The 13,695-nt window shown below is 53.3% G+C and overlaps 2 protein-coding genes across 3 annotated transcripts; one reads left to right on the top strand and one right to left on the bottom strand.

Moving 5' to 3' along the window:
- Positions 1 to 2,937: 2,937 nt before the first annotated feature.
- Positions 2,938 to 7,714, top strand: RPL35 (ribosomal protein L35). The gene is made up of 4 exons (XM_080820029.1): positions 2,938 to 3,545; positions 3,969 to 4,105; positions 5,481 to 5,562; positions 7,534 to 7,714. Exons 1-4 carry the CDS (start codon positions 3,543 to 3,545, stop codon positions 7,681 to 7,683), a joined length of 372 nt encoding a protein of 123 aa, XP_080676155.1. The 5' UTR covers positions 2,938 to 3,542; the 3' UTR covers positions 7,684 to 7,714.
- Positions 7,715 to 8,011: 297 nt separating this feature from the next.
- On the bottom strand, positions 8,012 to 12,366 carry WDR38 (WD repeat domain 38; the record flags this gene model as incomplete). 2 transcript variants are annotated; one of them, XM_080819653.1, is made up of 9 exons in its annotated part: positions 8,012 to 8,086; positions 8,190 to 8,237; positions 8,988 to 9,137; positions 9,217 to 9,348; positions 9,598 to 9,678; positions 9,978 to 10,075; positions 10,178 to 10,294; positions 11,631 to 11,751; positions 12,283 to 12,366. In XM_080819653.1, 9 exons carry the CDS (start codon positions 12,349 to 12,351, stop codon positions 8,012 to 8,014), a joined length of 891 nt encoding a protein of 296 aa, XP_080675779.1. The 2 variants fall into 2 exon arrangements, with proteins under 2 accessions (XP_080675779.1, XP_080675780.1); XM_080819654.1 differs by having other exon boundaries at positions 11,631 to 11,718; positions 12,283 to 12,351.
- Between the last annotated feature and the right edge of the window lie 1,329 nt (positions 12,367 to 13,695).

Here is a 13,695-nt window from a genome sequence, read left to right as displayed (position 1 = left end):
AGGAGAAGGCTCCCGGCTCTGCTTGTCGAGTGCTGGGCAGTCTTCTTTGAGAAAATAATCTTCGAGCTGAAGCCTGAGTAGTTCTTACAGCTCCGGGAGTGACGGGGTGTGGGACCCTAATTCTCGGATCTTAGGAAACTTGAACGCCACCACAGACCTCGGAGGAAGTTGCCTCTGCCTCGTACACAGTGACTTTATTGTTAACGGACTGGGAGACTTTAAAGACGTTTAGAGTGTATCCAAAGTGCTGACAACACAAAATATTTGGTTTTGGACCCGCGAGGGTAGTGGTCACCTGGACCTGGCGGGTCGGGAGGCAGGGAGAGGAAGATGACCCTGTGGTCACCAACCTAACGGAAAGGGCAAGGTCCTGGGGGTTAAGAAGTCAGTCCTGGCTGGAGAGTCATATCCTGAAGCCGAATCCCTAGAGCATGAGACGGGGAAAGATGAGAGTGAGGGGACTAAGGGCAGAGTCAAGGATGACTCTAGTGCCAGGATTTTTTTTTTTTTTAAGAGTTTATTTATTTAACAGATGGAGATCACAAGTAGGCAGAGAGGCAGGCAGAGAGAGGGGGAAGCAGGCTCCCCGATGAGCAGAGAGCCCAATGCAGGCCTCGATTCCAGGACCCGGGGATCATGACCTGAGCCGAAGGCAGAGGCTTTAACCCACTGAGCCACCCAGGCGCCCCTGCTCGAGGGATTCTGTTAATAGGCCTTAACCTTAGATTAAATTGGGTCTTTTTTTCATATGATTTTTTTTTAATTTTTTTATTTTTTTAGATTTTGTTTTTAAGTAATCACTACCCCCCAGCATGGGGCTGGAACTTAAAGCCCCAGGATCAAGAGTCACTTGGTCTACTGACAGAGCCAGCCAAGTGTCCCTAATTGTACTTTGGCCTTTTTTTTTTTAAAGATTTTATTTATTTATTTGACAGACAGATCACAAGTAGGCAGAGAGGCAGGCGGAAAGAGAAGGGAGGAAGCAGGCTCCCCGATGAGCAGAGAGCCCGATGCGGGGCTCGATCCCAGGACACCGGGATCACGACCCGAGCCGAAGGCAGCAACTTTAACCCACTGAGCCACCCAGGCGCCCCTGTACTTTGGCCTTTAATAAAGGCCAATAGTTACTGAAGTATGACTCGTTTTTATTGTCCCAAATACTTTCCACTGAATTGTGTCTACAGATAAAAAAATTATTGCCAAATTATGATGCTACCTAATCTTGGGGGCTAAAGATACAGACTCTAAGCTGGGAAGTAGGTGCTGAGTAAAAGTCTCAGGGGTCCTAGAAACAAAGCCCACCTGCCTTTCAGCTCCATTTCTTTTCTTTTTTTTTTAAAGATTTTATTTATCTACTTGACAGATCACAAGTAGGCAGAGAGGCAGGCAGAGAGAGAGAAGGGAGGAAGCAGGCTCCCTGCTGAGCAGAGAGCCGGATGCGGATGCGGGGCTCGATGCCAGGACCCTGGGATCATGACCTGAGCCGAAGGCAGAGGCTTTAATCCACTGAGCCACCCAGGTGCCCCCAGCTCCATTTCTTGAAAGAAATCTTTATGACTCAGGCAGGCTACAAGACAGCAGAAACTGATAATCCCCAGAACTTCCTGGTCAGAAGGAACTTTAAACCAGAAATGCTGGCACGCCAGTGTGGCTCAGTCAGTTAACCCGCTGCCTTTGGCTCAGGTTGGGATCCAGCCCTGCATTGGGCTCCCTGCTCAGCAGAGAGCCTGCTTCTCCCTCTCCCTCTGCTCGCTGCGCTGCCTACTTGTCCTATCTCTCTGTCAAATAAATTAATAAAATCTTAAAAAAAAAACAAGTGGTGGGAATATGTTGAGTTATTTTGAAAGTAGAGGTTACAGAATTTACTGGTGTGCTGGATATGGCATTGTGAGAGAAAATGGGAGTCACAGATAACTTCCAAGTTCAGAAAGATGTGCACAGTCATTAGCTCTGAAAGAACTATAAGCATTTGGAAAGTATGACAGCAAAGTCTCTGCACCATTCAACTTCCTTTTAAGACTAATTCATGCCAGGATTGCCGTCTGTCTGCCCTCTCTTCTCCATACCCATCCACTTCTTGGAAGCCTGCCTCATCATGGTCTGCAGCAAGGCTCATTAATTCATTCATCCAACAAGCATCCATGTGTTGGGCCTGGAGATTAGATAAATAAATCAGATGTCAACCATGGTTCTACCAGGGACCTTCCAGGCTGGCTGTGGAGACAGACACATAAACATTTAACTCAGGATATTTGGGGCTAAAGAGAGGATTGCCCGGAAAGCCTGGGACGTGGGGCACTTGGCTGGCTCAGTTGGAAGAGCACTACTCTTGATCTCAGGGTCGAGAGTTTGAGCACCATGAAAGATGCAGAAATTACTAAAAATAAACAAATAAAGGACAACAAAAGAAAAAGATTGGGACAAAAGGGAAGTAGTATCCCGATTAAGTCCGATGGGCTAAGGCCCATTTATAGAGCCCCATAAGGGAATGGAAGGCTTACTGGAACTTGACAGCAACAGGGGGGCAACCTGGCTTTCACTATGCTCTAAGAGGTGTTGGTGCATCTTTGTTTACAGCAATGAAGTGACACTAGAGAGATTCGTGCTTGCTGGTTGAGGCAACAATGAAACTGCTCAGTCAGAAAGCCTGAGCACCTTTCCTGCTTTGTGAATTTTCCTTTAACTTTCAGCGTTCATCCCACTGGGTACATTATGAACTCAAGCGTTCATTCCACCGGGTGCATTAATACCAATGATATTTTGAGTGACTGTTATACATTAGATCTTGTGCTCAGTTTTCCATGGTCCTAATCCTCAAAAATACCCGTTTCACAGGTGAGAAAACTGAGACTCAGAAAGGGGAAGGGATTTGCCAAGAGTCTCCGCGAGCACGAGGCAGCAGAGCAAAAATTTGAAACCGAAACGGATTCACTAATTCACTAAAACAAAGGCTCTGAATGCTCTTTCCCCTGCCACAAGCTGCCTCCATTAGAACGGTTTATGGAGTTGGGGGTACAGCTGTCTGATCCTGCCTCTCCCCGCCCACTTCGGATGTTAAAAATTCTCCCAAGGTAGAAGCCATGTTAATTCATCTCTGAAAACTCAACCCTCATCCCCTCCACCCCTAGGGCACTGGCGCCCAGCTCAGAGCAGCAGACTGCGCATCCTGCAAGGTCGACCGAATGAATGAATGAACTAGTAAAGGACTAAAGGGAGGAATTCGAGTCCTCACTGTGCCATCTCCAGTAAGCAGCCGGTCACCCGGACCTCGGTTTCCCCAAGCGCTCCGCTCAGGAGACGAGGCCGCCCAGAGGAATCGCAGACGCGGCGCTCTTCCGGGCGGGGCTAGACGGGATGTACCGAGGCGCTACCGGAGGCGAGGCGGGTGGAGGCGTCAGGGGCGGAGCTAGGGTTTCCTCGCTGCGGGGCCATAGGCCGCGCCCGCCGCCACCCGGCAGTAGTCGTGGAGGTCAGCCCCGCCCCTTCCTCTTTCCCTCGGCCTCTTTCCGGCGGCGGAGGCGGCGGCGGCAGACCGTGCAGACATGGTGAGGGCGGTGGAATCGGGTGCCATCCGCGCGCTGTGGGGCTCGGGTCCTGGGGTGGGGAGCTCGAGGTGAGCAGTGGGGTCCCATCTGCCAGCCGGGCTTGTAAGGCGCCGTGCAGAGTGGCCTCGTGCTGCCACAGCCGGTCTCCCGTCCTCTCCCCTTGCTGGGTTGGGCCCGCGCTGCCGGCGCCTCCGTCTTCCAGTCTGCGGAATGGGGGTAGCGGGTCAGCCTCGCTGCAGACCTGGGCGAAGGCGGGCCCGCCGGGGCGTCGGTCACCCTGCCCAAGGCACGGCCTCGGCGAGGGAAGCTGGCCCTGGCGCGCCCTCCTGGGGCTGGTCAGGCCAGGGAGGATGGCCGCTGAGGGGGGTGGTAGGAGGCGGCCCTGTTGGGTGGTGTTTGATCCACACCTGTATTTCCTTTCAGGCCAAGATTAAGGCTCGAGACCTTCGCGGCAAGAAGAAGGAGGAGCTGCTTAAACAGCTGGAAGACCTGAAGGTGGAGCTGTCCCAGCTGCGCGTCGCCAAAGTGACAGGCGGCGCGGCTTCCAAGCTCTCCAAGATGTGAGTGAAGCCCGGTTCTCTGGGTGTGGGGCACACCTGGTCACCGGAAGCACGTGTGGGTTTTCGAGGTTGTCTAAAGGCAGCGTCGGATTAGGTGATGGTTGAACGGACGCGTGGGTGGGAATGTCATGCCCGTCCTACCAGCCTCCCCAGGGTCCCCTTACTCGCACCCAGCCGCATGGGACACCGCTGTCTGATTGACCTCTTGTCTGCCTTGGACCATTTTGCCCTTCTGCCTGGAGTGCCCTTGCTCAGCTTCTCTGTGACGGGAGAAAGAACAGATTGTCTCTCCAGACCCTTTTTCAGGCTGCCTGGAAAAATCTACCTGGACCCTTTTTTAACCACCTTCCACCAGCACTTGATTTTTTTTTCCCCTCACTTGGTAGGTGGGTTCCTTGCGCCCACCCCTCCCTTGAGTTGTAGTTAACTACTGATTTACATGGATCAACAATCAGGGCTTGTGGGGCGCCTGGGTGGCTCAGTGGGTTAAAGTCTCTGTCTTCAGCTCAAGTCATGATCCCAGGGTCCTGGAATCAAGCCCCGCATGGGGCTTTCTGCTCAGCAGAGAGCCTGCTTCCCCGCCCCCCCCCCCCACCTGCCTCTCTGCCTACTTGTGACCTCTGTCAAGTAAATAAATAAAATCTTAAAAAAAAAAAAAATCAGGGCTTGTGAAAGGGATGTGGGTTAGGAGTGTGCTGAACTGGGCACACGTTTTCTTTTGCCACCTACCTAATGTGTGCTGCCTCACCACCCAGAGTCTTTGTTTTGTTCTGTTTTGTGCTCATCTTCTACAAAATGGGTCCCCAACAACTGATCTCTGGTGCTGGGAGGGGGTCGGATGAGTTGGGGAACACACAGGTTGCATGCTGAATGCTGACGGTGTTTACCAGCTGTTTAGCCTAGTGGCCCTCCCTCATCCCCCACCAAGCCCCCAATTCAGCATGACTCCCAGCCTGTTCTTGTGTTCCTCCTTCCCCTCATCACCTCTCTGCAATGTCAGACGTCTTGTTTTTCCCTCCCAAGTGGCCCCTCCTGTTACTCCTGAGTCTGGTCACACAGCTTGTGGCAGGATTTCCCATAGCTTATTCAGGTCGGCACTGGTTAGGTCTTCATAGCTCTGAGGCTGTGTTGCCTGGGGTGGAAGATCTTTCCTGATCTACCCTCCGCTTCTCAATGAATACTTCATAGATTCTCAGAACCCCTTCCCTGTCCTACTTGTCCCTACTTGTAAGATGCCCACCTCCTAGAGTCTTCGGGCCTTAACCCCCAAAACACAGGGTTAGGTACCTCCTGGGTGATTATGGATGAGCTGAGGGGGAGCGGCGGCAGCATTGTATGTCTCCACCACCTTCACTGATGTCTCTGTGTTTTGCAGCCGAGTTGTTCGCAAATCCATCGCCCGTGTTCTCACAGTCATCAACCAGACGCAGAAAGAGAACCTCAGGAAATTCTACAAGGTGAGTCTGGGCTGGTGGAGTTAGATGCTTAGCTGTAGGGAGCAAAGTTCCAGCCCTCCCTTGGCCAGAAGGGTAGTATAAAGAGCTTCTGCTGGGGTGCATGGGAATGGGCTTTTTTGCTTCTTAACCAGCGTCTTGCCACTGGCATGGCTTGCAGACTGCATATCCTCAGGGCTGCAGTTATTGGGAAATCAACAGTGTGGTAAGAGTCTGGCTGGAGCCTTGGGTTTGGAATTCATCCTCACCAGCTGAGTGAGTTTGGGCAGTCTGTGAGGATTACCTTTAAATGTTTCAATTGTTTTACCATCACTGTGTCAGTGACTTTCAAGCACCTGATACTCTCATTTTTCAGATGGGACCTCAAGGTGTAGAAAGGTTAAATTGCCCAGAGCCACCTACAGTTAATGGAGTGATTGGGTCAACGTTCCAAACCATGTCTTAGGGAGGGTTGGGTTGAGTGTTTCTGGGAGATTTTTAGGACCATTTTCTGATCTTGTCCATAATACTGGTGTTATCAGGCTTAAGTAGTGAAGCAGAACCAGTGAGAGACTTTATATGTGTGTATACATGCATCTGATTCATTACAGAGAATTGGCCTTTGTGATTGTGGGGGCTAGCTAATAAGCAAGCCCAGAATCAGTAGGCCTGGCTGTCAGGAAGGGAAGTTCATGGGCAGGCCAGGACTAAGACAACACAGGTTGAAGCTGCTGTTCTCAGATGGGATTTCTTGGGGAGAACCTCTGCCCTGCATTAAAGGCCTTTGAGCTGATCTAAACAAGTCTGCTAAATTACCCAGGATAATCTCTCTTAAAGTCAGTTGATTAGGGGCTTTGAGTACATCTGTAAAATGACTTCACGTCAACATCCCAGTTAGTGTTTGACTAGCTGGAGGCTTTCATTTGTCAAAAAAAACCACCTAGGCTAGCTGCCTAGGGGACTCTAGCATGTACTGTTGAGCGGGGGTGCCGTCATCCGTGGATGTGTATATATTTGTGTGTGGGAGCATCTTTTTGAGAATTGGGCTTCAAACTCTTTGAAGGCTCTGGGGCACCATAGAGGTGGTCGTCAGGAAGAATTGTCTTCTTCCAGTGAGTGCAGCCCCTGCCAGGCAGCACTCAGGGCGGTAAAGATGAGGCCTCTGCCCTCTGGTAGTTCTGTCCGATAGACTTTGTGCGGTGCTCGAAGTCCTCTCTGTCTGCACCGTCCGGTACAGTAACCTGGCCACACACAGCTATGGTGGCTGAAGGCCTGGGTTTGTAATGTAGATTGTATGTGTGGCTAGTGTCTCGTCTGGTGGACAGCAGAGCTCTGAGGGCTTAGTCTGAAGTGGATGAGGCCCTTGCCTGTGCTGCCAATAACGGGGATATGGGTGGACAAAGACTTAATGCTTCCCAACCCCCACGTCAGAGCTTATCCTCATCTGTGCAGCTGATTTCTGCAGCTCTCTGCCCTGAGGCTGTTACCGCACCTAGTTCACCCCTGTCCTCTGCCTCCCTCTCTGAGCTGTTGACAGTTTCCAGAAAGCACCCGAGCTGCCATCCCTTGGAGCTTTTGTGCATGCTGTCCCCCCCCCACCCCAGAAGTGGTGTTCACCAAGTTGCTTGCTCTCCAGGCTGTTGCTGGTCATTAGGTGAAACCTTAATCTCTTTCCTACTCCCCAGTAGTGGGCCCCCCCCGTTAGCTGTTCAGTCTTTCTCACCAGGCTGGGAGCTCCTTGAGCAGGGACCATCTGATTCACACTAGGGCAGCTCCCCCCACAGAGTCTCAGTCCCGTGCTGCGCTGGAAGTACCACACCTCCTCACACTCAGGTCTGCAGAGTAACCTCCGCACCCCAGTGGCCTCCCTCAGCCACTTCTGGCATCCTCCCCATGCCCCCCAGCGGCTCAGTTCCAGCCTTAGGGGCTTCCTTTGCCGCCACAGTAGCTCCCAAACCCTGGTGCTCAGACTCCCCCTGCTCTCCGGTCACCCAGGGTAAGAAGTACAAGCCCCTGGATCTGCGGCCCAAGAAGACACGTGCCATGCGCCGGCGGCTGAACAAGCACGAGGAGAACCTGAAGACCAAGAAGCAACAGCGGAAGGAGCGGCTATACCCGCTGCGGAAGTACGCGGTCAAAGCCTGAGCACTGGCGCCAATAAAACAGACAAACTGGCTGGTGTTGCTTTGTGTTTGCGGGCGTTTTGAGTAACCGTGCTGGAGAGGTGGGCTGCTGTGCCCCGGTGTGGGGCCATGACAGTCCTGGCCGCAGGGATCTGGCGGGTGCTCCGTTGTGGTTGGTTTGGGGGCTGTGGTGCAGAAGTGCGCTCGCTGTCCTTTCACAAGTTCATTCCGCCAGGTCGCGCATGCCCCAGGCAGGGAGAGGCAGGCTTGAAATCTGAGAGCCATCTGTAGTGGTGTTATATCCCAGAGGCTCTGCATGGTTTGATAGAGCAGTACACTTGGCATCTTGCTTAGTCAGCAGCTCCAGACACTAAGAGTTTCCCATCTGGGGTGAAGGCGCAAGCATGGGCCACATCCAGGACTCCCTGCCAAAAGCATTTCACTTCCAGGGTACGTGTCCTGCCTGCCCCCAGCCTCCCCTGGCAGGCCTTTTACTGCACCTTTGGGTGCTACGCCCACAGGCCTTACCTTCAGGGTCTCAATGCATTTTCCTGTGTTGCAGTCCCAGACTTTGACCTGGAAATAAAAACAAGCAGAAGGGTGGGGAGACCTCACCCCATAAGTCTGACATCCTTGAAATCACTTTGGGGTGAGTCCTAGCCAACCTCTTAACCTCTTGGCATGGGTTTTGTTCTTGGAGGTGTATTTAACATGCTCAGCATAATATCTGATGTAAAAATTCAGGGCAGTGCAGTTTTCTTTTCCCTGAAGCTGTGATGAGTCTTAAAAATGTCAATGCCAGGGCGGCTGGGTGGTACAGTTGGTCAAGCCTTTGATTCTTGGTTTTGGCTCAGGTCATGATCTCAGTCATGAGTTTGAGCCCTGCATTGGGCTGAGCAGGGAGTCTGCTTAAGATACTCTCTGTCTTGCTCTCAGCTTCCGCCCCTCCCTGCTCCCATACACACTCAAAAGTGGGGGAGGCACCAGGGTGGCTTAGTGTGTTAAGCAACTGCCTTGGCTCAGGTCACGATCCCGGGATCAGGCCCTGCATTGGGCTTCTGCTCAGTGTGGGGAATCTGCTTCTCCCTCTGGGCACTCTCAAAATCTCTAAAAAAGGAAAAGTCGTTGCCACTAGCATTTGGGCCAGCACAGACTTTAGTGCCAGGCAATAGGTACAGAAGTGGTTGGCAGCTGGGTTCTGCCTGTGGAACCCTCCCATTTAGGGCAAATAGGATATGGACATTTCTAAACTGCTGAGGGTTCCACTAAAGGAAGATGTTGGGATAGGAGTTTGCCAGGAGGATGGGCCTGGTGGAGTGGGCTTACCATATGGGAGTAGCCAGCGCTGGCCAGCTGTGACTCATCAGGGGAGAAAGCTATGCTCTTCACCCAGGTAACATGGCCCTTGAGCTGAACAAGCAGGCTTCTGGTAGAGGGCTTCCAGATATGGATAGTCTTATCCCAGGAGCCAGAAGCCTGGAGAGCAGACAGCTCTAAGCTCATGGGTCTGGAGCCAGTAGGGGACCAGCCCAGAACCCAGGGAAACCCAGCTCACCAGGAGGCCAGATGCCGAGTAGCACAGGCAGCTGATGTTACCACTGTGGCCCTCCAGCTTGTGGGGGAAGATCACTGGGGTTTCCATCCGCAGGTCCCAGATGCAAATAGTGGAGTCCCAGGAGCCAGTGGCCTGCAGACATCTGCTGTGAGCATGAACCAACTAACCCGTGCCCGCCATTGTGGTTCCTAGCTAGCCAGACTCGGAGAAAGCAGGCATTCTGAGCCCTGCTGAATTTCCCATCTTACAGATGAGGAGACAGGCTCAGAAGAGCTGTCACTCAAGGTCTGGGATTCTAACCACAGCTCAGCCCCAGGTGGGAAAGTGGGTATGGGCTCCAGTTTCCTTGAGGTGGGCTCAGGCAGAGGTGGTATGGCTCACCAGGACGTCTGAGCTGGGTGCGAAGTCACTGCTCTGGATGGCGTCTTGGTGCCCTCCCAAGTGGCGCAGCATCTGGCCAGACTGCAGGAGAGAGCCCTGAGCTTTGGAGGGCAGCCCAGAAGTCTTGTGCCAGATTCTAGGCTTCAGTGGGGTCAGATCAGGCCCTCCTTGGAGGCTGCGTGGGTAAGGTGATGACACAGGGTCTGGGGAGACTACCTGGGCCTTGACAGGAGAGGAGGCCAGGCCAGGTCAACCTCATGGGCAGTTGGATTGCCAGCTGTGGGCATGGGCAGTAGGGAAGATGGAACAACCTTTCTGGGGCCACTGTTGGGGGTGGGTGTGTCTCCTCCTGGTCCTGCACTGGCCACCCTTCCACAGACCTGCACTTCCCAGAGCATCACCCGCTTGTCCCAGCCACCCGATGCCAGCTGCTTTGAGTCAGGGCTGAAGCTGACCGTCTCCACACTCCGCTGGTGACCTGCAGATACGAAGTTGGAGAGGGGTCACAGTGGAACAGGACACAGCAAGATCGAAAAAGGAACCTAGGCCTGGCTGCTTGGCTCCCATCCATCCCGCTTACCCTTTAGGACATGCAGACACTTAGCTTCTGCTGCATCCCACAGGCGGATGGTACAGTCACAGGAGGTAGTGGCAAAAAGGCGGCCATCAGGGGAGAAGCGGCAGAATTTCACAGGGCCTAGGTAAGCAACCATGGTCAGGGAACAGGGTGCTGCCCTCCACTTCCAGCCCTTGCTGGCCAGCCCCTGCTAATTTCTCCCAGCCTTACCACCTGCTTGCCTTCTCACTCCCTTCTAACCCTCTCACCCTCCAGCTACCTGGCAAGCCAAGCTTCCATGACTTCGCCTAGAACACCCCAACCCTAATTTGCCCATTTGTAAAATCAATACCAAAAGCAAATGCAGGGACTGGCCAGAAACTTTTTGAGAGCCCACCCTGGGTTCAGAGTTCCAGCACTGGACTTCCTGTATTAATAGCATTAGTCAATCTGCCCTGTAATCACCTGATTTTTTTCTTGTCTCAATAATAATTACAGTAGTTATATCTACTGGGTCCTTACTGGGTGCTAGGCACTTCGCTTGAATTATCTCGTTCCATAGAGTAGCAACTATCTCTAAAGAGAAGGAAATAGAGGCTCAGGTGACACAACTTATGATCACAGTCAAAAAAGTAGTTTCAGGGGCACCTGGGTGACTCAGTGGTTTAAGCCGCTGCCTTCGGCTCAGGTCATGATCTCAGGGTCCTGGGATCGAGTCCCGCATCGGGCTCTCTGCTCCGTGGGGAGCCTGCTTCCTCCTCTCTCTCTGCCTGCCTCTCTGCCTACTTGTGATCTCTCTCTGTCAAATAAATAAATAAAATCTTAAAAAAAAAAAAAGTAGTTTCACATAGATGAAACCTTGAGGGACATTATGCCAAGTGAAGTAAGCAAGTCACAAAGAGGAATACTGTATGATTCCACTTACACAAGGTACCTAGAGTAAATTCACTGAGACAAAATATGGTGGTTGCCAGGGTCTAAAACAAGGGAGGAATGGGGAATTTAATGGGTATAGAGTTTACAGTTTGCAAGATGAAGAGTTCTGGAGACTTAGTTGCATAACGAACATACTTAACACTACTGAACTGTGCATTTAGGAACGGTTAAGATGGTAAATATGTATATCTTTAAACAATTTTTAGAACAATAGTAGAATTGGGGCACCTTGCTGGCTCAATCAGTAGAGCATGCGACTCTTGATCTCAGGGTCATGTGTTCCAGCCCCATGTTGGGTGTAGAGATTACTTAAAAAATTAAAAACAAACCAAAATAAAACAGTAGTAGGATCTGAGTCCAGGTCTGTTGGTATCAAAGTTCCCGGGGACCATGTCCTGTGTCCTTTCCCTACTGCTCCAGCCCTGCCCAGACTGTTGTCTGGATGCCCAGGTCAGATGTCAGAGGTCACTGTGATAGGCTCTGCAGAATGCCAGACAGAACCACAGGCCTTCGCGTCCACATCCAGCCTGAGGAGCCCCACCTGCGTGGCCACTCAGCCTCCACAGCAGCTGCCCGCTCTGGGTCTCCCAGCCATACACACAGCCATCCTCAGATGCTGTCAGCAGCCTCTGGCCATCCGGAGAGAAGGCGGAGGAGTTGACCTGGAAGGAGAGCACAGAAGTAGCTCCAGCCTGGGGCAAGAAACACCTGTCAGCTTACCCTGACCTTAGACTCCAGGAACAGCCCCAAACACTGGCCCAGGAACCCCAGGTGGGAGCTTGGACTTCAGGCTTCCCTCTACAACCAGAGCCCAGAATGCCAGAACCACTCTTGCAATCCAAGGCAAGAACTTGGAGCCCTCTCCAGAATTCTGTAAAACCTGAGCCCGCAGCTCAGAGCCCTCACTGAAGGTAGAGGCTGGAGCCTTTTCTAGGAGCAGAGCCTGACACCCCAGAGCCAAGAGCCCATTCTAGAGATGGAGCCTAGACCTAGGAGTTGAAGACCTACTCTAAACCCTGAGTTCACTTTAAAGCCAAAGTCAAAAGAACACTGGAGTTGGCCAAGAGTTTGGGCCCTCAAGAACCAGAGCTTAGAATCTGGAGCTGGGGGCCAGAGAACCCAAGGCAGAATCAGGAACCACTCTAGACCCAAAGACAGGAGCCGAGAGTCAGCAGAGCCCTACTGGACCTCACCTCCCCACGGTGCCGGCCGAAGAATTTCACTCTCTCCACGGCCAGCGGCCCTGGGGCCCCGCTGTTCATGGGCCCCAGGCCGCCGGGCCCAGTGGGCTCTCTCCCAGGCGGGCGCTGGTCCGGCCTGCCGCCCTCACTTGGGACAGGGTAGAGGGGATGGGAGAAGTTGTGTACAAGCGGTCTCCATGGCAATCAGGGCGGGGTGCGCAGCCGCCTCAGAGTCTCTGGGAAGCCAAGAGGACAGGTTGGGAGAGACGGTTCTCAGCTACTGGGAGGTGGGGCGCAGCAGACAGAACCTCCGGGCGGCCGGATTAGGGACTTCCACGCCGGCCACCACCGCCAGCCGGACCTTGGGCAGCTCGGATCGCGGGGCCAGACGACGCGCACGGCGGCCGCTAGAGGGCATGCCAGCCCCAAACACCGCGAGCGCCCGAAACCGCGCACGGAGGCGAGTCATTCGCCCAGGGCTCCCAGACACCTTTGAGAGGAGCCAGTTTCCCCATGTGCGTTATGGGGTGGTACATCCCCGCCCCCTGGGGACTGCAGGCTTGAGCCAAGAGCAAGGCCTGGCACATGGGGTAGGTGCCCAGGAGAGCCCACCCTGGTGCCAGGACCTCTTTCCTCCTGGAGTGTCCAGTGCTGAGGCTGAACAGCTCCCATGGAAGGGGCTGGAACAGATACCCAGCTCTGCCCTGCCGAATGTGGGGGAGTCAGAGGTAGTGTGTGTAAAGCACAGGGCACGAGAAAGTGGGGTCACTTGCTAACATCCTGGCAGCACAAAATGTGGTATCCGAGGATGTGGAGGATGTGGAGATGGTGAGGAGGCTCCAAGAGCTGTCGAGTTCCTTGCTGGATAGTTGAAGCTGAAACCAGACAAGAATGGGATTTGGTTTCAATATTCATTTTACAGATGAGGGAACAGAAGCTCCACAAGGTGGGGGGGACTTGCCCAAGGCCACTGAGACAATAGGAAAGCAACTAGGACTTAGCCCATGTCTGTCTGACTTTGTGGGCCTGTAGGACCATCTGCCATGAATTCCAGAAGCTTCAAGCAGATGCCAAGGTCCCTAACTCCTGGTACATCTGGGAAACTGAGGCCCTGAAGGGGCATATGTGGCCCAGTCATCCAGCACCCCTATGGCAGAGCTGGACCCAGTCCCTCCAATGGGCCAGGGATGGGACAGAGACATCCTCCCCGACACTGTCCAGTGGATTCCAGGCTCCCTGGAGGCGGGGAGGTGGGGGAGCTGGGCTTTGGGAGCTTCAAACTCAAGGGTTCCCAGCCATGACTCACACCCCTCCACACGCACCCCCCCCCAACCTCTTTGCCAGACTCTTCTCACGAGATCCACTGTGCTCTTGCTCTATTTTAGGCCCCAGACAGTCAGGCGGGAGAAGGGGCGACAATGGTGG

This window comes from Martes martes (genome assembly GCF_963455335.1).
Source record: "Martes martes genome assembly, chromosome: 12".
Taxonomy (NCBI): Eukaryota; Metazoa; Chordata; class Mammalia; order Carnivora; family Mustelidae; genus Martes; species Martes martes.
Note: the sequence above shows the minus strand (reverse complement) of the source record. Positions and strands in the feature narration are given on the sequence as shown.

Bases quoted from the DNA above. Each gene is read 5' to 3' on its own strand.
- RPL35 (XM_080820029.1), top strand. The intron at 4,106-5,480 runs GTGAGTGAAGCC...TGTGTTTTGCAG, and splicing joins GCTTCCAAGCTCTCCAAGAT to CCGAGTTGTTCGCAAATCCA. The intron at 5,563-7,533 runs GTGAGTCTGGGC...CCGGTCACCCAG, and splicing joins ACCTCAGGAAATTCTACAAG to GGTAAGAAGTACAAGCCCCT.